General features: G+C 39.5%; 3 protein-coding genes across 3 annotated transcripts; 2 read left to right on the top strand and 1 right to left on the bottom strand.

The window, feature by feature from the left end:
- Nucleotides 1-2,808: 2,808 nt before the first annotated feature.
- On the bottom strand, nt 2,809-11,155 carry LOC134863361 (putative cyclin-dependent serine/threonine-protein kinase DDB_G0272797/DDB_G0274007). The gene is made up of 3 exons (XM_063881849.1): nt 10,846-11,155; nt 5,605-5,653; nt 2,809-5,514 (listed from the first exon to the last, which is right to left on the bottom strand). Exons 1-3 carry the CDS (start codon nt 10,851-10,853, stop codon nt 4,879-4,881), a joined length of 693 nt encoding a protein of 230 aa, XP_063737919.1. The 5' UTR covers nt 10,854-11,155; the 3' UTR covers nt 2,809-4,878.
- Nucleotides 8,998-10,376, top strand: foxl2l (forkhead box L2-like). Its single transcript, XM_063881836.1, has one exon. The coding sequence runs from the start codon at nt 9,074-9,076 to the stop codon at nt 9,857-9,859; it is 786 nt and encodes a 261-aa protein (XP_063737906.1). The 5' UTR covers nt 8,998-9,073; the 3' UTR covers nt 9,860-10,376.
- On the top strand, nt 10,772-22,707 carry tmem201 (transmembrane protein 201). The gene is made up of 11 exons (XM_063881824.1): nt 10,772-11,511; nt 12,091-12,211; nt 12,322-12,510; nt 12,618-12,797; nt 13,593-13,957; nt 14,065-14,265; nt 18,086-18,306; nt 19,042-19,104; nt 19,623-19,913; nt 20,122-20,250; nt 20,909-22,707. The coding sequence occupies exons 1-11, from the start codon at nt 11,402-11,404 to the stop codon at nt 21,004-21,006; spliced, it is 1,968 nt and encodes a 655-aa protein (XP_063737894.1). The 5' UTR covers nt 10,772-11,401; the 3' UTR covers nt 21,007-22,707.
- Nucleotides 22,708-24,334: the final 1,627 nt, after the last annotated feature.

The following is a 24,334-nucleotide window of genomic DNA, read 5'->3' as shown; positions in this document are numbered from 1 at the left end:
TGAGTCAAATTTCATACCTGCTCACACAACTACAATCTAATGTTTATTTTTATGCGTAGTTATCCTTTGTTCTGAGGACATGTTATAAAATATTAAGAAGTTTCACAAAAACTTCCTCAAGTATAATCCTTGTTATTTACATGACACTAATTCAATTGTAACACATAACAGTTCAGTCAGACAACTCAAGTGTTTCATTAACATGTTTATTAGAAACAGTATATAGTTTGAGTTTGGCATCTAGGCTCGGGCCTCATCACTCCACATATTAACATAGAACTTTGAGTGATGATTAGATAACTATCCCTCGAGCCTACAGATGGAAACTGGGGAGGAAGCTGGGGTGGTGGGTGGGCAGGCGAGCATCGCCAACGTGATCGCAGCAGCAACAGGCAGCAGCAGCAGCAGCAGCAGCAGCAGCGAGGTGAACACATTAGCAGCGTGGAAACAGCAGTAGTAGCAGCAGCAGCATTAGCGAGGCAGAGGTAGGCGGATCCAACAGCTTAAATAGAGCGCCAGATTAGGAGACTATGTTTGGTTGGTTGCAAGTGTGACAAGGCGCAATATGTGCGAATGTATCATTGGTGCTCGAGTTGACTGCCTGAACTAGCTTGCAGGCTTCGCCCCATTAATGGCGAGGTAATATAGCACTATTTACATGACTATTGCAAAATTAGTCATTTATGAAAGTAGTTTGACCCGTTTTCATCGTATTTACATATGCTCACTTCACAATTAAATAACTTATCAAGAATAACTTTCCAACAAAATGATTTACCCTTTTTAATTTGGATTCTTTGTCTTTTTGAAAGGGTGAGAGGTAATAAGTCAAGACACGTCAAAGTAGGAAACTGAATACAATGGCGCCATCATTACCATTGTGAGTAACACAACTTTACATTTCCTTCAATGACAAGTCAGAATGTCATTGTATTGACAATCTTTATAGGGCAGAGAAGTAAATGTTTCATAGCCTGGAGCGGAGAAAATGTCTGCAGCTGGATACCACTCATCTCACTTGTAAACATTGTGCTGCCTAGACCTGAACAGCATACACACCCTTTAACTTTTCTACTCATGTCAACATACAAGAAGAGAAAGAAAAGGTGTTGAGCCACCTGATTCTGAGGAATTCTGGACTGGTGCATCTGTGCATAAAAGGTATTTATGGTATGACTGTCAGGAATTCTGGATCATTGCAGGTCAACAGTCAATTTTTTTTTCAAGTGCTCATCTTAACTGCTTAACCCTAATGTTGTGTTCAGGTCTGCCATGACCCGTTTCAAGTTGAGATAATATAATAACTACCCTTTAGTTCTTTTTATTGGAACAAGGCTTCATGATATCCTCCACAACAGCTACAAAACTACACTACAAAACTGATTTTGACAATTTTAGCCAATTCTGAAGGTCTCTAAAAAATGTGTATCATTTGGTGTTCGCGTCTGGGAAGATTTTCAGTGCATTGAAATGTTGTGGTTAACTCAGGGTCAAATTTGGCTTAAGACAAGGCATGGCACGAACAACATTGCACAGATTCTCTCACAATAACATCTATAAATATCTCCGCCAAGTTTATTTGAGTTAAATTCAGAAGTACCTGTTGATTTCACAATGAGCAAAATATTTACTGCTTTGTCATTTATTTTTCCAAATAGATTATTAGTCAAGCTAGTTAGTAACATTTGCATGTCAAATAGTTTTTTTTGTTTGTCAAACACAATTGAAAAACATCATAAAGTAATGTTTTATTCATTTGTTGGTCTTGCTTTAGTCCAAGTAATTGAAACAGTATGGTATTTGTGCGATGGCTCTCCATTATAATTTAATAACCACAGAACATAAAAGTTCATCCTTGAAACTCTAATAATTGAACTTTGAATAGCATCACTTTAAATACAGGGCATTATATCACTTTAAATCATGGCTAGCTATTGTGTGCAGTCAGCAAAAACTGTTTTTCTGTTTATCAGACTTGAGGGATGTTTTGAGAATGTTTGAGGAGTGTAAGTCTTCATTACTTTTCCTTTGTCCAAACCTAGCATTCATGATCTTTGTTTTTGGCAGTTTTGCTGCATTCTTCTTTGGTCTCATATAGCTGAAAGAACAGAGATTGTGTTTAGCCTGGCGCCTCACTTCGCTCATATGACATCAGGAGGTAAATCTAGCTTTCTCTGTGAGAAATTGGAAAGAGGGCTGTCCACTTTCCTTTTGTCGTTTTCATTAGTTACTAAGAATTGAGAAATTTAAAAGAGCATATGAGATATATGAGTCTATCAGGATACATTTTTGCCCAGTCTGTGCAAAGCTTACCTCTGAGTCAGGAGATGGGACTCTTGAATTGATGTGGCTATGACGCCAATATCTTTAGAAGAAGAGACCCAAAACAAAAGAAGGATTGGTTAATACATGATGTTGTTTTTTATGAACAAGGTATAACGTAAGCCATGTGTAATATAGATTAGGATCATATATCTATCACACATTGATATTTTAATACTATTATAAGTGTTACATTCCACTTTGTAATTATGTTGTCTTCTTACTGTTATTTAGATGGAGGTTACTGTCAGAGGACTGGATCACTACATCCAGTATTTTGCAGAATGTACCTATCGTGGCATTAATGTGTCTTGGTGTTCTTTCATTTACTATGACCTTAAAAAATGATATATATATATACAGTGTTTAAATTGGCTTTTGTAAAGTGGGGGAGCCCTTCACTCGCAGTGGTCAATGTCGCGAAACATTTCTACTATATGAATACACTGCTACTAACACACCATTAATTCACATTGTGTTCTTTATTAGTTATTTATCTCATATGCACATATCACAACAATAACATAACCCATTTGTCCTTTGACAAGTCATTTTGTTTGGCAATAGGCAGCAGTTTTAATGAGCAGTTTAGTTGCAATACATACTGTGGCCACCATCCTACACAGTGCACCTTCAATTCATGACATTCCAAATGGCACTCATGTCAAGCTTGTGGTGGCTTTCATGCCTCACTTTACAAGACATATGGTCTGCAGACCGCCGGGTCATAACTCCAGTGGTGGGCCCACTAAGTTAATGAACATTAAATATGACAAATTCTCAACTTTTAGTTGATTGCGAATGGGTGAAATTATGTTGTTCATTAGGGAGAACCCTCTTTCACACTCTGCAGTACTGACGGCCAGTGTGTCTCCTGCATGTTTCAACTGTATCAGTCCTCCTTTCAGTGGCAAGCCACTGTCCTTAAGGTCTCTGAAATCTTGCTTGACATTTGTGAAGTGGATTTTAAGACGGGTACAAAGCAGCCTTAATTCGGCCTCTCCAAATAAGACTGGCACAGTTGGCCAGGTTTCGGGATTAAGAATATTCAGCAGCTCATAAAGTTCTAGTTCACCCTCTGTGACCATCCTGGACAGCATGCTATTACTCAAAGTGTGAAAGAATTTCTGAGGTGGAATCAATGTTTGCCTCCCACCTGTTCTCACTGGCACCCCTTTGAAAACACCTTCTTCAACACCCTGACAAGCAAGTTTATAGTATGCCCCTTTTTCCTCCCCCATTGCTGAAAAAATCTCAGCCTGTCTTTTTATTTTTTTCATCGCTTCAGAGAGACGGATGTCTCTGCATTGTAATGCTTCTGATAAATCTTTAAGTTCCTCCAAAGCATCATACATAAGTCCAAGATTTTTAATGAAGTCTGCAGATGACAGTTTATCTCCCAGGCCTTCATACATACACCTCTCTAAAGAGGTTCTAGCCGAATCTTGACTAGCACTTGTGAAGTGCTTGTGCAGGGCACTATACATGTTCCACACAGCCTCAACAGTTCTGTAGGAGGAAGCTACCCACCTCACACCTAAAACCCGACCTATCCTCCGCAATTGTGTTCCCACTGATGCTGCAGCACTGTTAAGTTCTCTGATGTTTTTGGGTGATTGGCTGTAAAGACTGAACAATTTGTCGAGGAAGCTTGTAAAGTGGTTAGTCTCAACACAGCACTTTACTGCATCACCAACTGAGAGTTCCAACCTATGATTGAGACAGTGCCATCCCACAATGTCAGGGTATTTTGCTTTAAGTTTTGCATATACGCCTGCCTTTTTACCCAGCATCACTGATGCCCCATCTGAGCAAAATCCAACAAAACAGTCCTTCAGAAAGTCATCATCTAGTCCATTGTCCACGAGGCACTGGATCAATGCATCAGTAATGCCATCTGCTGTAGTTTTTTCCAGCTCAATGACATTTAAGAAAAATGTAAGTGGGTCTGCATTTGCCACAGATGCTCGTAAGTATATAACAAGACAGGATTTCTTACTCACTGTAGTGCTTTCATCCATCAGGATAGACCCCTTGGGCTTTGTACGCCTGATACTGGACATTAGGGATTTCTTCATCTCTTCAGCAATAAAATGAACAATGTCAGTGCATACCACATTACTGTGGAGGACTCTGCCCATGTTGAGCCCATTGAGTGTTTGTAAGTCTATGAGGCCCGGGTGATCTGTAAACGGTCGGTTATTTTTGGCAATATAATATGCCGTTCTGAAGACCTTTTCAGTTGTGCTCAACTTTTCTTGCTGTGCTCTGAGAAAACTGTCTTCTAATGAAGCCTCAGGTGTTTTCTGATAAACTGACTGAGCTAGCTTGTGACTGTGGGAGGTTTTGTGGTCATGTAGTTTTTTTCTCAATGATTTCATTTGCTTATCTTTTGTGTTTCCATAAGGAGTTACTCTGGCATTTTGCCATTCAGAAGAAAAGGAATGCCTTATGGGTCCTGACTTAAAAACTCCTGCTGAAGCTGCATCCCTACAAACCTCACATCCTAGGGCTTTATTTGAAACATATATGAAAGGGAATTTGGTCTTGAAGTGTTCATATTGTTTTAAATTCCAGCATATTGGCAAATTGCTGCTGGAGGGGTCTGTAGCTGGGCCTGCTCTGCTGCTGGAGGGGTCTGTAGCTGGGCCTGCTCTGCTGCTGGAGGGGTCTGTAGCTGGGCCTGCTCTGGTTCTGGAGAGGTCTGTAACTGGGCCTGGACTGGTGCTGCTGGAGGGGTCTGTAGCTGGGCCTGCTCTTTTGCTGGAGGGGTCTGCAACTGGGCCTGGACTGGTGCTGCTGCTGCTGGAGGGGTCTGTAGCTTGGCCTGCTCTGGTGCTGGAGAGGTCTATAGCTGGGCCTGGACTGGTGCTGCTGCTGGAGGGGCCAGCTGTAGCTGGGTCTGCTCTGGTGCTGCTGCTGGAGGGGCGAGCTGTAGCTGGACCTGCTCTGGTTCTGGAGAGGTCTGTAACTGGGCCTGCTCTGGAGCTGCTGCTGGAGGGGTCTGTAGCTGGACCTGCTCTGGTTCTGGAGAGGTCTGTAACTGGGCCTGCACTGGTGCTGCTGCTGCTGGAAGGGTCTGTAGCTGGACCTGCTCTGGTTCTGGAGGGGTCTGTAGCTGGACCTGCTCTGGTTCTGGAGGGGTCTGTAGCTGGGCCTGCACTTACTCCTTTGCTGCTCCTGACAGTGGTACTGTTAAATGCATAAAATATGATGGTTACCAATTCTAAACACTGTATTAAATATGGCTGGGTTTTTTGTTGAAAAATGACCTCAACATACCCACTGAAAAAGTCCCTCAGTGTCCGCTTCATTGTCAGAGTTACAGCGTCTGAACAGAAAAATCAAGTTAAATACCAATGTATGTGGGGGTGGTCCACTATGCACAGGCTCACAAACTTGAATGTAGTTAAAATCAACATGAGCTACAGTACAGAATGAAAAAGAATCGAGCTACCTAAAGACATTGTGGCACTGAATCCATCTGATGTTATTACTGTAACAAGCGAAGCAACAATAAGTCTTTCAAAAGCCTACCCTACCAACACTGCCATTTACCATGTGTGCTGAAGTAGGTTACCACTCATCCTTTCCATTAGAAATAACTGATTTGTAACGAATAACGAAGTTTAGCGACCTCATAACTTTGGCCAAACTCATAGGATTGGGAGTCGAGCACGCTATCCAGGCTGGTGGTTGTCTCACTAGCAAGAGAGACGTTTGCTAGTTTCCATACGCAAAGCAACGTTGCAGCAGGCATTCGCTCAATCAGTTAGCCAACTCTTTCTTTTTTAAAACATTCTGATGTGATATTTAACTAGCAGGCTAGAACCCACAGAATAACTAACTTGGTAAATGAACAATCTGACAGAAATACAGCCTGAAATACGAACTTGAGGGTGATTTTTATTTCTCGACTGAGAGACGTCTGTTAATGATACAAAAGGACATTCATTGCCTGAGAAGCTAAAATACACGAAAGAAGCACAATTTACCCCTGTCTTGCTAAAGAATTGTTCCTATGTTGATAATGTATTTGCAAATTCATAGCACGAAGATACAGCACAGACAGCGACCAACTGCAAACTCGTTTCACTCAGAATGACATCTCGCATGTTCTTCTTCTTATTTTTGGGTTTTATGGCGGTTGGCAAACTAACGTGAATGGTGCATTACCGCCAAAAATCTCGCATGTTGCACTGACTGGCTGGATTGAATAATGCTGTGATGTCATGGCTCTGCACAGTGCTGTAATTCACCTAAACTTGCTTTTATTTTCAGCGTTATTATTGACAAACCTTCCTTACAATTTTAATATTTTTTAGAAGACTTGAAAAATTAATTTAATCACATTAAAAAAAATTTTTTTTTTAAATATGATCACTGGAGCAGGCGGAGCGGAGCTCCGTTTGCCGGTCCGTCCGAAGTGAGGAGGCGGAGCTGCGCTCCGGAGCGCTCCGCCCCAATTTAAACCCTGTATATATATGTATATATATATATATATATTAACTTATCGGACCAAACTGTCAACAATTATCAAATCTCTTGTATGTTATGTATATTTTTAATAATGTTTAACCATTTGCAATAAACAAAGAACTTGTCCATAATGGACACACTAGTAAGAATATATCTCTAAAAGTAAAGCATTTCTATAGCATTTTTGTTTAACATTTAACACTAGATTTTCTTTTCTGTGGATAACTAAGAAGTTGCGCCTTTAAGTATTGGTGAATATCTGGTATATTCCTCCTTTATTTTGGCATGTTTATACGTTAATTAAAGCTTAAGTGTTGTGTACCTCCATAGGAGGTACACAACACTCCATACCTCCATTGTTATTTATTTAATTAAATGAGGATCTCCTTCATTAACTATTTTTCAGATATTCAGTAAAGCTCTGTTCCTTGACAGTAATAACAATTGCCAACATAAAATGCTTTTAAGTCCTTTCCAAAGACGTAGTTGTTTTTCCACTTGTTGCTCCCTTTTTTGAGATCTGTGTTTCCCTATCAGTACAGGGGAGACAGACTGTCTGCTGAGAGCAGGTGATCATTATCTTCCACGCTAAGCGGACAGGCCTGCTGTTCATGCCTCACTGTATGTGGGTGGTATGCTGCACTGATACCTGCAAGTCTCAATACTGCTCTGTACATGCTAAGTTTTGGAAATACCCAACTATCACCTTTATGGCTTATGGAGTTAAATGCGTAAAGCAGTGACCAAAAAGCACTTTTATTCAGTATATAGGGGGAAAGTAAATACTGTAAGACTACATTTACTCAAAAATGTAAAGATGGAAATGGAAAAATTTGAATCAAATCAACATTCCATCTTCACATATATTCACACTGAAAGAAAGAGCTTCATTTTACAGGAGCATTGTGCAGCTATAATGTGTGGGGGGGTCTAGTGCCTTGTTCTTCAGTACAAGGCACTAGACGCCTCAGTAAGCAACACTCATCATGGCTCCCAGTCCAAGTCTCCACGGAGTGAGATACTGCCACCCCGTAATAATTTTGTATTGTACTTAACTACAATCTTGAGGTACTTTAATACAATTCAGAGGCAGGTATTGAACTTTTTACACCACTTTATTAGATCATTTTAGTTAGCTAGTGAGATGAAAAGACCAAATTATAATTTAAAGAAGTATGACATATTATTGTAGGCTAAGATATGCATAACTTAATTAAAATAAACACGATGACCCAGAAGTATATGAAGTAGCCTCAATAAAAAGAGTTTCACCCTTAGCAGATATGACATTAAAGGGATATTGATATGATAAGTAACATAATCAAGGGATGCATTATTCTGTATAATAAGTATGTTTTTACTTTTAGTGCTTTTTAAATTAAGTAAAGATTTAAAAGCAGGACTTTTACTTTTCATAAAGTGTGTTTATGTGGTGTTGCTCATTTATTTGAAGATCTGAGTTCCACTCTCTCTTCTGCCTGTGTGTCCTGGGGTACAAACAAAGAGACTGTATATAAAGGAAACAAATGTGTGTGTGTGTACATGTGTGTGCTTGAGTGCATCAATATTGGTTATTTATCGATTCAGTGAGGGGGACGAACACCTCATAATTTACACACAAACAAAGCTTATAGGACAAGAGCTTTAAGATAAGGGTACATAGATCTAAATTCCCATGAATCTACCGGATAAAATGAAAACCAACTAAAAGTTGTTTGGGGGGAGGTTTCCCTTGGTCTTTACTGTTACTTTGAATAATTGTTCAACTCAATAAACATTATTGCATGAACAGACTCACTAAAGGCTTTGAAAAAGGGTATACTTAATTTAAATAATCATTATTTTTGATTATAGACTGAACATACCATGTTTACTACATGTGTTAAAATGCTATACATTGATCCAAAGACTGCAATGTATCCATCTGTTGCCAATGACATTTAAACCATAAACAAGAGTTAATATCAAACACAATGTATCTAAAGATATGGGGCACCTACTCTCTCATCGCTTTACTCCAAAGTGGCAATATTTTGATTACTGTTACAACATAACCCTGTGACCCCAGTTTCAACCATAACTGGCTGCACTGAAGACTCAAAAAGTAGCGTAAACAGTGTGAAAAACCCGCGAGATGAAAGAAGTCGGCAACTGTTGTGCTTTGCACCTGTGGGAGGAGTATGTGCACCTGCAGACACAATCATAGCACTGCTTTGCTTAGCTGATCGCACATTTTTGCCAGCAGCCAGACGCACAAGCGGAAACCTGAGCCATGGATGCCGAGGATAAATCCCCCGCCGACCAGGGAGTGCAGCTCCTGGACATCAGCTCGAACTTGCCCCTGCCTGAGCCCAAATGTGAGAAGGAGACCGGCCAGCAGGAGAAACCTCCGTATTCATACGTGGCTCTCATTGCCATGGCCATCAAGGACAGCCACGACAAGAGACAGACGCTCAGCGGGATATACGACTACATCATCTCCAAGTTTCGCTACTATGAGAAGAACAAAAAAGGGTGGCAAAATAGCATAAGACATAACTTGTCTCTCAACGAGTGTTTCGTCAAGATGCCAAGAGAGAACGGAGGGGACAGGAAAGGTAACTATTGGATGCTCGACCCCGCATTTGAGGACATGTTTGACCAGGGGAACTACCGGCGGCGGAGGAGGGTGAGGAGACCCTACAGACCCCCGAGTGTGCCTTACCTGACCGGGAGCTCCGTGGAATATCCCGAACCGCTCTACATGCCTTATGTGAGCAGCTCCTGGAACCTGTCCCAGCCGGCGGGATACCAAGCACCTCAGGTCATCGCTCACCCCCGCAGCGTGTCGCCCAGCGGCCCCGTGAGTTCATATTGCTTGCCCTCCCACTTCCATCACTCTCACTACCGCTCATACCACCACCACCCGCCGGTGCTTGTGCCCCACAATGGCTATCCCTACGGAGGAGTGACTCAGCCGCTGAGCCCCGGCGGAGGCACCGTGTCAGTGGCGTACCCGCAGCTCAGCGCCTATGCACGGCAAACGGAGGCTCCGTTGGCTTATTCATTTGACCAGTAGGGTTTCCTGTTATTAAATCCACTGACAGCCAGTTCATTGAGGGATATCTGTTTCACCGTTTCAGTTGGACAGCCATCGTTTATAAGGTGAAGTTAACCGGTGAATTGATTGTAAAAAGTTATTGGTTACGTTTTCGGTTACGTTTTTTTCGGTAGGCCACAGTTTCAAATGCCACGGAAGTGTCGTCTAATCGCATTACTTCTGAAATGGCACCGGTCAAGTTAAAGTTGCAGAAAGTGTATGCCTCTTTAGTTAAAGCTCTATTAAGCAACCAAATACAATTGTGTTTTTATATGTTTACACTTGTATTATGCTATTTTCTTCTCTTTTTTTAATATAGGCCTTTACATTTTATATGTTCTGTTATTTATTTTCTCTCGTGCCATCCATTGCTCCAAGCTGCTATGCAAAATTGGTGACACCAAAGCACTGATCAGTTTTCGTATTCAATTGTGAATGTTTGTTTGATGTGAAATACATCATGTTTGTTAAAATAAAATGTTATTTTTGCATTAAATACGATCATTGACTGACTTATAACTTTTTATTATAATTCATACATTTGAATTCAAAAAGGTGTTAACAGTTTTTAGAGAAAGGACTTATGTGTAAGCTTCAGATATCACTTAAACTGATGCATCTTGCAACATACGCTTTGTTGAAATAAAAATATTAACTGTACTAAAATGTCTTGCTATAAGCAGTGAGAAAAGCAGATATACTCGAAATAGGCCATATATACTCTTATAAAAGTATTGCATTAAAAAACCTTCTTACGTCAAATTAGAAGCAACAGATTTACTTAAGTCACCTTAAAGTACCATTAGTGAATTACTAATGACTGAGTAATTTGGTTATTACTCATTTAATTACATAACTACTTTTTGTCTTATTTAATATTATAGTCCTAATATTGACTGAATTGTGGATGAGTAAAGGTATAACACGTGCACACAAAACAGCAACTATTAAGTTAAGAAGCTTACCTCAACATTGTACTGTACCTGGATGAAGGTACGCATAATACGTGGTACGTGAAACGATGCAATAAAATAGGTAACTAGTCATCAGGAGGTAATTATGATAGGACTGAATCAAAATGTGTAAACAGGTTACAGCACAGTACTGTCGTATAAGGCTGCGAGGGAAAAACATAGAAACTGTCACAGCACACATTCCAACACTATCATACTCACCCTCAACTGAAATACGCGGTTTGTGTAACCAAGCAATAGTATGATTGTTTTGGTATAAACAAAAGCAGCCTCGTAGAACAACCCACATATCATAAACCTAATCAGATGTGTGTATTAGTTCAATAATGAATGGCTATATTTAACATTAAAAGTCGACATGAAAGAATTGAAAACTGTATTGGAACTCGTCCGGGCAGTGACGCAGATTCCGTTTCCGGCACATGGGGCGTTAACAAAAGGGGATCGCTTGCCGCGTGCGCTCTCGCGCCGTGTTTTGCGGTACCGAAAACTTAAGTTACATTTCTTGTGTTTTGTTTAACGACTTACTTCTGCATATTTGGTGAAAATGGAGGCGTTTACCCAGCTTCTCCTGGAATATCCGGAATTCATGTACAGTGGAGTAGGAGCTACGGCGTCTGTCGCCGTTGGAGCGCTGATATACAAACTAGCCACCAGGTAACTTGAAGGCTTTTAACTTGTGTGTGTTAGCTTGTCCTGCTGATGTTCGTAGAAATTAGCAAACCATGTTGCATTGTTTTTTATAAATGTACCTTCGAGAAACAATAACATGTCTAAATAGGTTTCCTATATATAAGAGTCGTCTCTTTATCTTTGTTAGCATGAACACCAACTTTGCTAGCAGTTGTGCTAATTATGTTAACTTGAACGTAGTTATGTGCCGCTCTAACGTCTAGATACGCGATGACTTTAAGTGACGTTTTTTTGGATGCACACCTTTTTTTGTTTTGGGTTGTATTCCCTGCATACGTTTGAGACATTTTTATTCAATGTGGACTCATTTACATCAAATTATAACATCATGGCTTTCCAAGCCTTTGCATGTCAAGCACTTTCAATTAAATGGCCATGATCTTTGACGTGTACCCCATTTACTCAGTTTAGGAAGACGATGAGTACCTCATCAATATAGTGATCTTGGGAATAATCGAGCAGCCCTGGGAAAACATTTGTAAATCAGAAAAGCATCAACAGTGTAATGCTACATCATGTAAGATTTCCACCTCTCATTTACAGAAAGAAACCGACCCATGCAGATGTGAACTGCTGGTTCTGTAACCAGAACTATGTGGTACCCTTTGGGAACAGAAACTGTTGGGACTGTCCAAACTGCGACCAATACAATGGCTTTCAGGAGGTACGTTTTAAAAGAACATAATACTTGAGATTTTCTTTATTCCTTGCTGAAGAAAATGTTTTGCCAGTTCTGTAACATGTATTTTTTTTGGTGATCCCACTTTTTTTCAGAATGGGGATTACAACAAACCCATACCAGCTCAGTACATGGAGAATCTAAACCATGGCATATCTGGTAGCCTTCCCTCGACACCGAAGACACAGCAGACGGTCAGCAGTCAGATGCTCCTGTGCAGGAAGTGCAATAAGAACCAGACATTTGTCATCAAACAGTTGGCCTCATTTATCCCAAGGAATGATGTAAGTAATCTTTCTCCCCTATTCGCTGCATCACTGGCTTTATTGTTTCTTTGACTCACATCTGTAAACACTACATTTATTATTTATTACTCATTATGTATTTGTAGGATAACTACGATGAGGAAATTGAAGCCTACAAGCACCACCTGGAGCAGACCTATAAGTTATGCAGGCCATGTCAGACAGCAGTGGAGTACTACATCAAATTTCAAAACCGCCACCTTCGAACGGTGCTCCTAAACCATCCTCTTCAACGCAGCGGAGAATCTGACAAGGGCTTTGTAAAGGTCAGTGCCATCAAACAATGCATTAACATGGATCAAAGTAAGGCTTGATGGGTATGCTGTGCAAGGTGTGTACATTTCAGTAAAAGATTCAACCAAATATTCATTATAACAGATATAAAAACAGTTGGTCACACAAGTACTCCTTACCAATGAACAACCTGTTCATAGAAATTCTGTCAAAATATTTACCTTATTGAACTGTTGCTCATAAGAACTTCTGATGGTCAAATCCTTTTGTATTAACTGAGGTGATATCAATAAAGACAGATTTCTTCACATTGTTTAATTTTGTATTCTCCAGTAAATACACATTCTGAAAGCTTAACATTTCTAAAGTTTTCACTTAAACTTGGGAAGCAGAAACTTCAAAAATGTATGCTGTATATGTGCATTTATCTCACTTGGTTACTTAATTCCACCCCATTAAGTACACTTAATTATCTCATAATAGAAAAACCTACTTCCGATCGGTTTATATTCCATTAACTTGGTTTGTAATTAAAAACGTGCATTTGCCCAGACCCGAACTGATAAACCTGGGGTAACACAGCCAGCTGTCGACCAGCTCCGTAACACCACTAATACAGAACCTCCTGTGTCAAAGCCATTGGCATATTGAGTGACGGTGCAAGAGTGTTTTTAATTGGATCACCGAATATTTAGTCTTCTGTCAAAGGGAAAATGTATTGGCTTAACCCTCCATCATGAATGGTTTCCTGTTCTTATATGTCAACATTAGTGTTTCTTTTGTAAAATGTCATGATTCTCACTGCAAAAATCTCCTCTATCCCGCAGAGCTCCTATTCTGTGTCCTCTCCTACGGAAGTCATACTGTTCCGGGTCCTTACCTTCCTCATATGCACTTTCCTAGTCGCTACATCTTTGTCTGCCTTGCCATACCAGCTTACGTCACTTGGAGACCCACAGATATTAAGTGGTGGGGTTATTCCCCCGAAACCTACTCCAAACAATGAATCAGCTCCCAACAACGACAGCAGTGGAGGCGTGCCCTTGTGGCAGGACCTGCTGGACCTGCTCCCAGAGGAGGCCATAGATAACGCCAAGCTGGTGTGGCAGCATGGGAAGAACAACCAGCTGGCTATAGTCTGTGTTGGCCTGTTGGCGTGTCTTACTGCTATCTTGTTAGCAGGACCTGTAAGGTAAGCAGTCCCGCCTCTTTATTTGCCTTTTAAGAAAGGTTATCTCAGACATGTTTAGTTTAGGCAATAAACAAACAAGACGGCTCATATGTTGCTGCATTTTTCAGGTTGAGGAGAATTGATGCTGTGGCGTCTGTGCTCTGGTTCCTCATCCTATGCCTCCACCTGTCAGAGATCTACCTTACTGATGCCTCAGGCTGGACGGAAATAGCCAAGCTCAGTATCATCTGCCTCTGTTGCCTAGTCAGCTTTGCTGCGGCTGTGGCAACGCGCAAGCCACTGGGTCCAAGGAGAGGCAGATATCGAAGGTCAGAACATGAGCAGTAATTTTTAAATTGTTTAAATCATACGATTTTGTAACAAGGCCTCTTTCCAGGAGTTGTTTGTGTTTATTAGAACCAGGATAAAGCATAAATCTTGAATCTCTTAATGTTCAGTAAAGAAACAACTTTTTTTATTGCTATGTGCGAATGACTGAGGTTATGACGTGAATGGCAAAGTAAAAGCATAGGATGAGTTTGTGGCCCATGATAGGAACTAGATCAGAGCATCTTGCTAAATCACATCAGAACTTCACCCTCAAGCACAGGCTGAAATGAATTTAGTAGTAAAGGATTTTGTTACACTAAAATAAGAAGGTATGATATGAAGAAATCTCTCTGGTTGACCTAATGAGGACTTCCTCAATGCTTCAAAGAGAGAAACGGACTAGTCTTGCAAGAATCATGTCATCAAAATAGAGAATGAAGGGTTTTTAAGACAACAACACTTAAAGACTATTGTACGTTTTCATATGTTTTTGGGAAAATTATGCCAAAATGTCTCTCAAATTCATTGTGTGTATTAACCACCTCCGTAATTCCTTATTAACTACAACATAGGTTTGTGACTACATTTTATCAAGCCAATCATAACGATTTTAACATTAAGCTCTGAACAATTCAACTTAATCTATTTTACACTGTTATAAGCAGAGCATTGGAATGTACTCACTTATTTATATACTCTTTCGTGACTCGTTGGGATTGAAAATCAATACTTTATATACATATATATAAATACTAACAGCTTGTTGCATGAAGTACTACTTTGCGATACACTGCAGGCTTTGATCGATGTGTTTTTTGAATAATCACTTCCCTTCTGTGTTGCTCTACGTCATCTACAATTTCTGGACAAAGTATAAAAAATAGTCCTGGAAATTTCAGAGAAATAGTGTTCATCGTGCGTCATTTGAAGCCACTCTTTATTCATTACTTTGTTGAGAATCTATTCCAACGAAACCTTTTTTTTCTTTAGGGTTCAGCAGGATTTCTTTCTATACTGGCTGCCATTGCATTTTCATCCAGACAGTACCATTTTTACAAACCTTAAATAGTAAATGTAACAAAAAACCCGTTCCCCACCCTTTTTTCTGTTACTATGACAATTCTCCAACATGGTAGTGTCAGGTTCATTTGCATATTGCAATTTGAACATTCAACCATTTGCAAGGAAAAAGCAGTCCCAAGAACGTCGTCGTTAGTTTAAAGGTCTTGTTGTTAGCTGCTCTGCTCCCGTCTCCATTGTTGTGCCGCCTGTAATTCCCATTCGCTTTTTTCTTAAATTAAGCTGAGGTTTTTTCACTTTAAACCAGTTATACCTGCAATAGATATACTGTATTTAAATTCTCTCTGCTGTTACTTTCCTCATTGCTGAAAGCTATTGCTTAGAAAAATAGTGCCTCTAGATGACCATCGGCCAGGTGCTTGTTCTTGGTATTTGCTGTAGGTGATCATGTGTAAATGGTAGTGTCCGGCCTTTGTTACAGTGCTTGAACATACAAACATTTAGGGCATATCATACGAGTAACTAGAAGCTTTTAATAGTGTAAGTTTAAATTTGTTACCTTTAGCAAATACTATGATTAGATTTCTCTAGCGCTTCCCTTCGTCCCTTTGCATGTCGATGTATTTGATGGACTACGAGTTGCATGCTCTAACATTTTGGCTCTTGCTAATTTTTTATAATTTTTTATGTTACTTGTTTTGAATGTATTAAGTGAAGGGAAAACGTATTCGTCTGACCGTAATGTGAAAAGGTTTTACAAGCTAGCTGTTGAAAGTATTTATAAATTGCATTTGGTGGCTTATGTGTGGTATCTGTGGGGTTTGGATTGCATGTGGCGCTGTCCTGTAGTTGGAGTTAAGCTCTCAAACCAACACCTTATGCTGGAAGTAGTTTCTAAGCTTTGCATTTTTTTTGTTTTAGAATAAAAGTGCTGCACATTTTAAGACATCATATTTGTAGGTCATGAGGAAAGTATTGTCTCTGTATTTAGAACAAGTATTCACTCACTATTCATGATGCTGTTTTGTGGTATTTTGAAATTTATGGCTATTAATTCATCATACAATGACATATGAGTATTTGCTCTTTTTACCTTTTTTATAAATGTCATGCGACAAACTGCATGTTAAACTCTTGACACGTATAACCTTAATCTCAAGCAACTCCAAGACGGCCGAAGGATCCGGTTAATTATGTATAGTACCTCCGACACGGTGTGACATTTTGTTTGTATTAACCGTTGATTGACTTGCATTCACACTCACTGTTGTGCATCTCAGTGTATGTGTACGTTCTCAAAGTAAGAAATTCATTATTTAAAAAAAACAGAACTATATTTTTACCTTTCTTCATTTATGTATGGTAAGATGTATTGTCTTTGCCAAAGTTTGACATGCTCTGCTAAAGTTTGTGTTTGCTATACATTTTCTTTGTGCATGTCTGTCATGATATGCATAATATCTAGTATTTGAAGTGAGTGTGAGTATTTGGCTATTTGTGTTTGGTTATTAGAGAATTCATGTATCTGCTTGATGAGCGGTGTGACTGTTAACCTTCATTAATGTTGTGCATTTAGCTTTAAAACACAACAACATGTAAATGTTAATCATAAGTTGAAGCTGCCAAGATCAAGTGCAGCATTAAACCATCGCCACGAGCATGTGGCGATGGTTTAACACTAATAGATTTAGAGCTACTTTTTGTTTCTTCCAATGGCGTTGTGAATGTCATGTTTTTACTGCACTGTTTCACTATGAATATCCAGTATGTATACTACCTAAATGTTTTAGCATAGTGTGTGTTGCAGAAACACTAACTCAGTACTCCAGGCCTAAAATGTAAAAGGTTACTAAACCAAATATTGATACTTGACACTGAAAGCAATCATTTGCCCATTTAATCCAAAGCCTAAATAAGCTAATCAACTATATCTCAATTTGATCGGTTACTATGCGATTTATATCATGTTAAGTAGCCTCAGATATGGAGGTCCGTCCATGATGATGGTTTCCTGCAACATACATGCTCTACCCAATGAAACGTACCGTATTCTACGTGCTTATATGCTGAGTGGAAGTCTTCCTTTCATTTAATGTAAGGCTCCAGTTTGAAGACGTTGTATTGATGCACGATGTACATGGAACGTAATAAACATCTGCTGAAAGGATAAGTGTTCTCTGTTTGTTTCCAACACAAACACCCTGTCCTGTCGACTTTTTTTTGCAGAGTAGCTTTATTACACAACATTGGAGTCAAAGGGGAGTATCCACTTAACGTTCACTGTGCCTATTTTTGATGTTTAAAGACAGCGCTTTAATGCCGAATAAAATAGAAACTACTTTGACACATAACATGTACGGGCCATTGACTGTGAGTTGTTGAAATGAAAGCGATCGGATCTGTATTTCTGGGCAGCATTTGTCCTGTAGGAGCCATCAGCTGCTGCATGTTGTCGGACAGCTGCAGCTGCATCTCAGCCCTTTATAAAGTGTTCGCATTAATGGATAACAGGTGTTTGGTACTTCGACTGATTAGATTGCGGACTCTTCACCAGTTTGTTATTCAGATCTTATAATTAAACATCAATAATGTGCTACATTGGGGATACATCTTATTTCCAGACTACTTTCTTTACACAAGAAATCATAAATGGGAATTGTCTGTAAAGCACTATTTGAATTGTCTTTGTGGGGTCCTTCTTTTTGGAAAAATACACAAATGTATACAACTAGGCTTTTTATTTAGAATCCAAGCAGTTTTATTGTAATTTGGTAGTAGAACGTTGCTCTTGTGTTGCAGATACCTTGCAGGCAGCTCTGCAGTCCCCCCCTTTGGCAGCCAGCCTCCTTTGCTCACTCCGGACCTGGTAGACTCCTTCGTCCCCACCCTGCCACCCAACTTCTCCAAGCTCCTCAACCGCCAACAGAGCCCTCGCGAGCGCAAGGCGTCTCCCTCCTCTCTGCCGGGCCGCCTCAGCAGAGCCCTCCGCCTCGGCACCATCCCATCCCTCACCAGGACGGGTAACATTACAATTACTCCACAACCTTTTAGAAGACGCAGTGCAAAACTACATGCTTGATGCTGGCAAATCTTTGGGACTTGTGTGATTTGGGTCAGTTGAATGTCATTCATTATAGGTCTCGTAACAGACAAACAAATGACTGAAGGGATTGCTGGGAAAACTCAGCTCACTTCTGCCACTTCTTGTTGCCTGGCTCCCCTTTTCTGCTCAGACAAGTTTGATCTTGAGCTGCTTCTTGCAATGTGCTGTTTTGCAGACAAGATTTATTATTGATATGATTCAGTAGCTTTACTTTCAGTTTCTGCTGCTTGGCATAAGATTGGGTCATGCAAACATAATGTATTGGCCAACCTGCAAGTAAATGCAGATATACATGCAGAGAGTTAATTTGGGCTGCTATTAAAGAACGGTCCACTTATCTGCTTAAAGATATCATTGTAATAAAAATGTGCATTTGACATGTTCATGGAGGAAACATGATCTAACACCTACTGAAGTTTAAGCTTTTCAATGCAGCTTTAAATGTCATTATTCAGAGCTGATACCTTTATTCAATAAATGCTCTACAGCAGCTGGTCTTCAGTGACTTTCAATGTCTCAGTTTTGAGTAATTGCTGCTTTATCTTGTGTAACAGTACAACATTAGCTTCTCTTGTTTTAATTGTGTTTCTTCTGCTTGAAGGACAGCCTGAGTTACTGGTTGTATGTATGATGTTTTACATTATGTTTTCAGATTCTGGTTACCTGTTCAGCGGAAGCAGACCAGCCTCACATTACAAAGACTCCCCACCCTCAGGTACTAAACCTCATGTGCTGCAGTCGAATACTCTAAATAATTATGTCCCTTGTCTTTCCTTGTCGTCATGTGGTCAAGCAAAGATGTGAAGGACAATGTATGAGGAATTAGCAAGAGACAGCTGCTGTGCTTAAAAATTCAGACTGCACCTACACCATGCGATGGTTATGTTACTGACAGCCAAACGAGGTGTAGCTTCAAATGTTGTATTGTAAAAGTTATTTTGGGATGCTATCATTTCCTTTCCTTTGGTAAAGTATGGTCTAGTATACCCTATGCTAAAGGAGATGATAAAGGAATCATTAAAGCATCTCTTTAGCATTTATAGAATTCAAACAACTCCTATCATTAGATACTTCTGGGTCATCTCCCTCAGATAGGAACCTTCTTAAGCCCAATAAGATTGCTTGACCACCTCCCTGGCCTTCTGTGTTCTCGCCTCAACCCTGCATAATACCCAATTCCTTACCCTTTCGGAGCACTTCATTGACATGTGTTGCTTTTTTCCTTTTGCACAGACTACTTTTCACTGATATCTGGGAGCCGTCCATCATCCCCGGGGCCCTCTCCAGCTCCCTCAGTCGCCGGGTCAGTTACGTCCAGTTCAGGTTCTGCCAGACTCCGGCGCCCCCTCATCAGCCCCGCCCGCCTCAACATCAGCGGTCGGAAACTCCGGCTTTTCTCAGGGGAGCAAGAAGCCACGCTCATGTCCCCATCTGTGTCTTCTTCACATTTCCATTTCAATTCGGCCTCTTCCATTTACAGTGGCTGCTTCTCCCCTGACGTATCTCCCTTTCAAAGTCAAAATGGTGAGTACAGCTGAAGTTCAAAGGGAAACGTTCCTTGTTTTAACAATTTAGTAAAATGCAGTGCTGTCTCCCTTACTGTCATTCATGATATAACCACCAGATGGCAAACGATATAAAAACGTACATACAGTTAAGTCTCTTTGCTGAGTGAGTATATGAAATGTTTGTGAATATATTTGCGGTTTCATGCTTTACTATTGCTTTGCAGATTTGAGTTCTCTGTTTAGGGACGGCAGTGTGATTGAAGAGGAAGAGAAGCAGGGCAGTTCCTCTGATTCCTCTGCGTGCATTGTTGGCACCACCACACAGGGACCTGAGAACACCCCTCCACCCAAAGGTCAGCAGTCTGATTTAAACAGGCAGTAAACCATCATTCAATTCTGGTTTCATACCTGTTTTTAACTGGATGTCAAACTGGTTTAATTACACTAACATACTGATGTCAGTTCTTACTTTTTTTCCTTTTTAACACATGTTCTAAAACTCAATAAATCCTTTCTTACTGCATGGAGTACTGAATGAAGATTGAGGAAAAATGTATTTCAATTATTTAAGCTTGTGAAGGAGTCTGAATACTTTCTGAATGCATTGTATTTACTTCTAATCAAATAATGAATCCACTTCTCAGATTCAGCCACATTTTGATGCTCTTTATTTTATCCGGGAGCCAAATAATATTTTTGAAAATGACAGAAGTTTGAAATACAAATAAATCCAATAAAACACATGAGCAGCATAACAACAGTAGCCAGCAGGTGGTGCTAGAACAGCAGTTTGTGACCAAGTTAACTGTCCAAATATGTCATTGTAACAAAACTACTCTCATTTAATGGTCTCAACCACATGCTGCCTGAGACCTGTTGATTCTAAAGAAAATGTAACAGCTGACAATAAACCTGTAAAACAGACACGATTTGAAAACATTGATGCCACACTGGGGATACATAATGCCGATGATTCAAATGAAATTAATTTTCTCTCTCTGATTTCTCCAGGTTTCATTAGGCGTCTGATCTGGCCTGGGCTCCTGATGGTGAGCCTGACCTCCAACCTGGTGTTTGCCTCCTTCTACATCTACAACAACTGGAGATGAACTGCTGATGAGTCTATCTTCTTGTTAGTCGGTCTCTGTCCTTTGACAGCCCTGGTGTCTATGGACCAGGAGGTAGGTCAGTGATGCCAGAAAACATTAGATCTTCACCCACGTCACTCCCATTCGATTGGAGTTGGGGGGAAACTGTGGCAGATCAGATATTATGCCTTTTTAATTTATGAGTAATGACTGCATATAACTCTTTTTCTTTTTGAGCAGGTCTTGTTTGTCTTTTGGTTTGTCACTGCTCCTCTTACATGAATGCAGGTGCATGTGTAATTGATATAAAAGGCTCAGTTCTTGCACAGACGCTGTGAAATTGTGAGATAAACATGTCCTGTTGAGTTGATGCTGCTGAAACACAGAGGGTCATGTCTTACCCACTTACTATGAACTGTAATGACTGCATCACCTCTCCCAACTGAGTAACATTTCTGGTCCTGTACAATAGCTACATATGAAACATTAAGCAGCACGTTTGTTTGGTGTAAAATTATAGTTTTAGATTTTGAAATGTAGACACATTTTCACTTGTATGTCATTACTTCACAGCACTGGTGTTTAAAACTTGATCCTTTTTATGTTTTACAAAAGTTTTGTTTTTTCAACGTTTTTTAAATAATGTTGATTTTATATCTCATAGTGACCATCATCACTACTTTTCACCAATCATTTTCTTATATTTTTAAAGATTCACTGTTCAAAGGCTAGTTTAGGCAAAACTCCTCTGGCCAAGTGCAATATCTTTATATGAAAACATTTTTTGTTTGTTTTCAATCTAAAAAAAATAAATCACATTTACATGATGTTTGCATAAAAGTTTACTCCTAACTGAGCGGTGAACCAGTTTATACAGAACCTCTCATTGCGTCAATAATATACTCGATCATTTGGAATGCATTTGCACTTGATTGTTTTCTGAATTGTTTTCCGCATTTTGTGGATTGTTTGGTTGTATTTTGATGTGACTTGAAATTGTTCTCTTATAGCTGAAGAGTGCAGATGTGTGTTTATGTTGAAGTTGAGAAACACAAAGTTGTACATTTGGAACGTGTACAGATTTGTATCTTGTTTATTTCCTCGAGAGTAATTGTATTGTTGAATACATGCACTGAATTTGGGAGGAATCCTTTTTGGGTGAGTTATGTGGATTGTCTCAGACACTTTGAGGTCATTTGAGGTCATTTAAAGTGTTGTCTTGAACCAAAGTAAAAATGTATGTAAAATTAAGTTTCTGAGAAAACTTAAACCTGCTACTGAAAGACCTCTAAATGACTGGTAAACCTATCCTTAACAATGTTTTTACTGAATAATTGTTGTTTAAAGGTGACCTGTCAACATACTGTATACAGACTAGTGCGTTTGTACTGAATGTGTAACCCGGTGTTGTGTTCCTCTCTTAAGGAGGCTCATTCATTGGAAACTGATGTACATGTTGAATTGTAAGTATTATGTCAACCAGCTCGAACTTTCCTGAATGAGAATTGTTTTCAGTAAAATATAAAATGAGTTTATTTTTGAGTTTTTATTTATAAAGTAATGAAAGTACATTGCCCTTTTTTCTTCCGGAAGTCAACACCAAGGTTTTACGGTCCTGAAAAGACTCTTACTAATGGTTATTCAACTGAGTTCATCAGAGCAAATGCTGTTTCTGTGTGAATGTAAGGAACAACCTTTTTTAAATAAAGTATCTGTTCTTTATCCAGGTACATACATCTGCATTCTAGACAATGAGCGAAAATTAAATGTCAGCGTTGTGATAGAAATAAACATTTTTGTTTACATTTCTGTGCATAGATGAAAAATTGAGTCTGACGACTGGCTTTTTAAACTGAAAGTTTGCATTTTTGAGTTTTCATTGATAGGATACCAACATCTAAAATGTTGCATCAGCAATAATGGACTGTTAAGGAAGGGACTCTGTACATTCCTAAAACATACCTATGTAGATTTAGCACAACTGTACAGGTGCAATCGCATATTCTAACATATTTGTGCCAAAAAATGTCCTCCCCACATCTCTGAGCTTTCCAAACACATCACAATCAGATCAATACATGTTATGCTGGGAAATATTTGTATTCAGCTGCTATGAAAGAAGAATGCAAGTGAGCCATATGATCTGCCTGTCAATGAACTCAAGTCATTCAAACTTTCGGTATTGGCATTCAGCCATTAACAAACTTTACTTTTGCTTGATCCCCTTTTCATCCTCTTGTTCAATTAAAGCCTCATTGTGACATTCCCCCCAAAATATGAATAAGGTATATTCCTTGTGTGACTGTAATTAAATACATTTACCTCTGAAGGGGCGAAATCTTATACTCAACCTTATATGAAGGATTTATAATTTGCACAGCACACCGCGTAAACCCAAAGAGGGTAAATGTATCACATCTATTACAAAGCCAACCTATTAATTTTTCTTCTGCTCAGAAAAGGGAAGTGATTCTGGTGATGCCTTTGCTGTTTAAACTGAATCATAATTATTGACATTAACACCCTCAGTTTCCATTTAATTTCCAGCATGATTGTGGGAACTCTGACCCATACAGTATTGTACCAGAGCTCCTGTTAAAGCTGGAAGATTTGAGTCTTTTGTCAGAAACATGACAAAAGACTCAACTCTAGGTTACTGGCGGGGCTTAGAGTTTAAAATAGTTCACTGACTGAAGGGTGGGAAACGGGTTCATACTCTGTCTGCAGTTAAAACCAAAAGTTTCTCTTCTCTACAATCATTTCCTGTTTTCACCAGCTCTACAAGATGTGAAGGATTAACACCTGCAGACCAATCTGACAAATATGACCCATGTTTACATTGACCGTGATGAGTCCTACCCTGACACAGTAAGGCAAACGTATCAAGTTAAAGAAGTATTTGTGACTCAAATGACTGAGATAAAAAAATGGTAATGTCATGCTGTTGATGTTGGCCCCTGCATTTCCCCTTTTCAAGGTAGTACTACTGTGGTTTATGTTCCACTTCCATATAAGTGGTGTCATTGCTTACAGTTTCCTTCAAAACTGACTTTGTGTTACCTTGTTTTACATGGAAATATGAAAGGGGGGGAAGATTTCCCAATGTCTGTTTGCGGACATAACATTTCTTAAAAATGGTATGATTAATGATGGCGGAGGAAAAAAAACAAGGTTTATTGGGTTAACTATGAACATTAGGGAATTTCTGACCACTTTTTTAAATTTCTACTGGCTTGATACTAAGAACAATGTTACATTTTTCATATTTTTTTGTAACAATTCTCAATCAAAAAAGCATAATGTTAAATTGTTTCTTTTCTAAAATGTTCTATCGCTGTTTAAAAATGGG

The sequence above is a fragment of the Eleginops maclovinus genome, chromosome 1 (genome assembly GCF_036324505.1).
Source record: "Eleginops maclovinus isolate JMC-PN-2008 ecotype Puerto Natales chromosome 1, JC_Emac_rtc_rv5, whole genome shotgun sequence".
NCBI lineage: Eukaryota > Metazoa > Chordata > Actinopteri > Perciformes > Eleginopidae > Eleginops > Eleginops maclovinus.
This window is presented reverse-complemented; position numbering and strand designations above follow the sequence as displayed.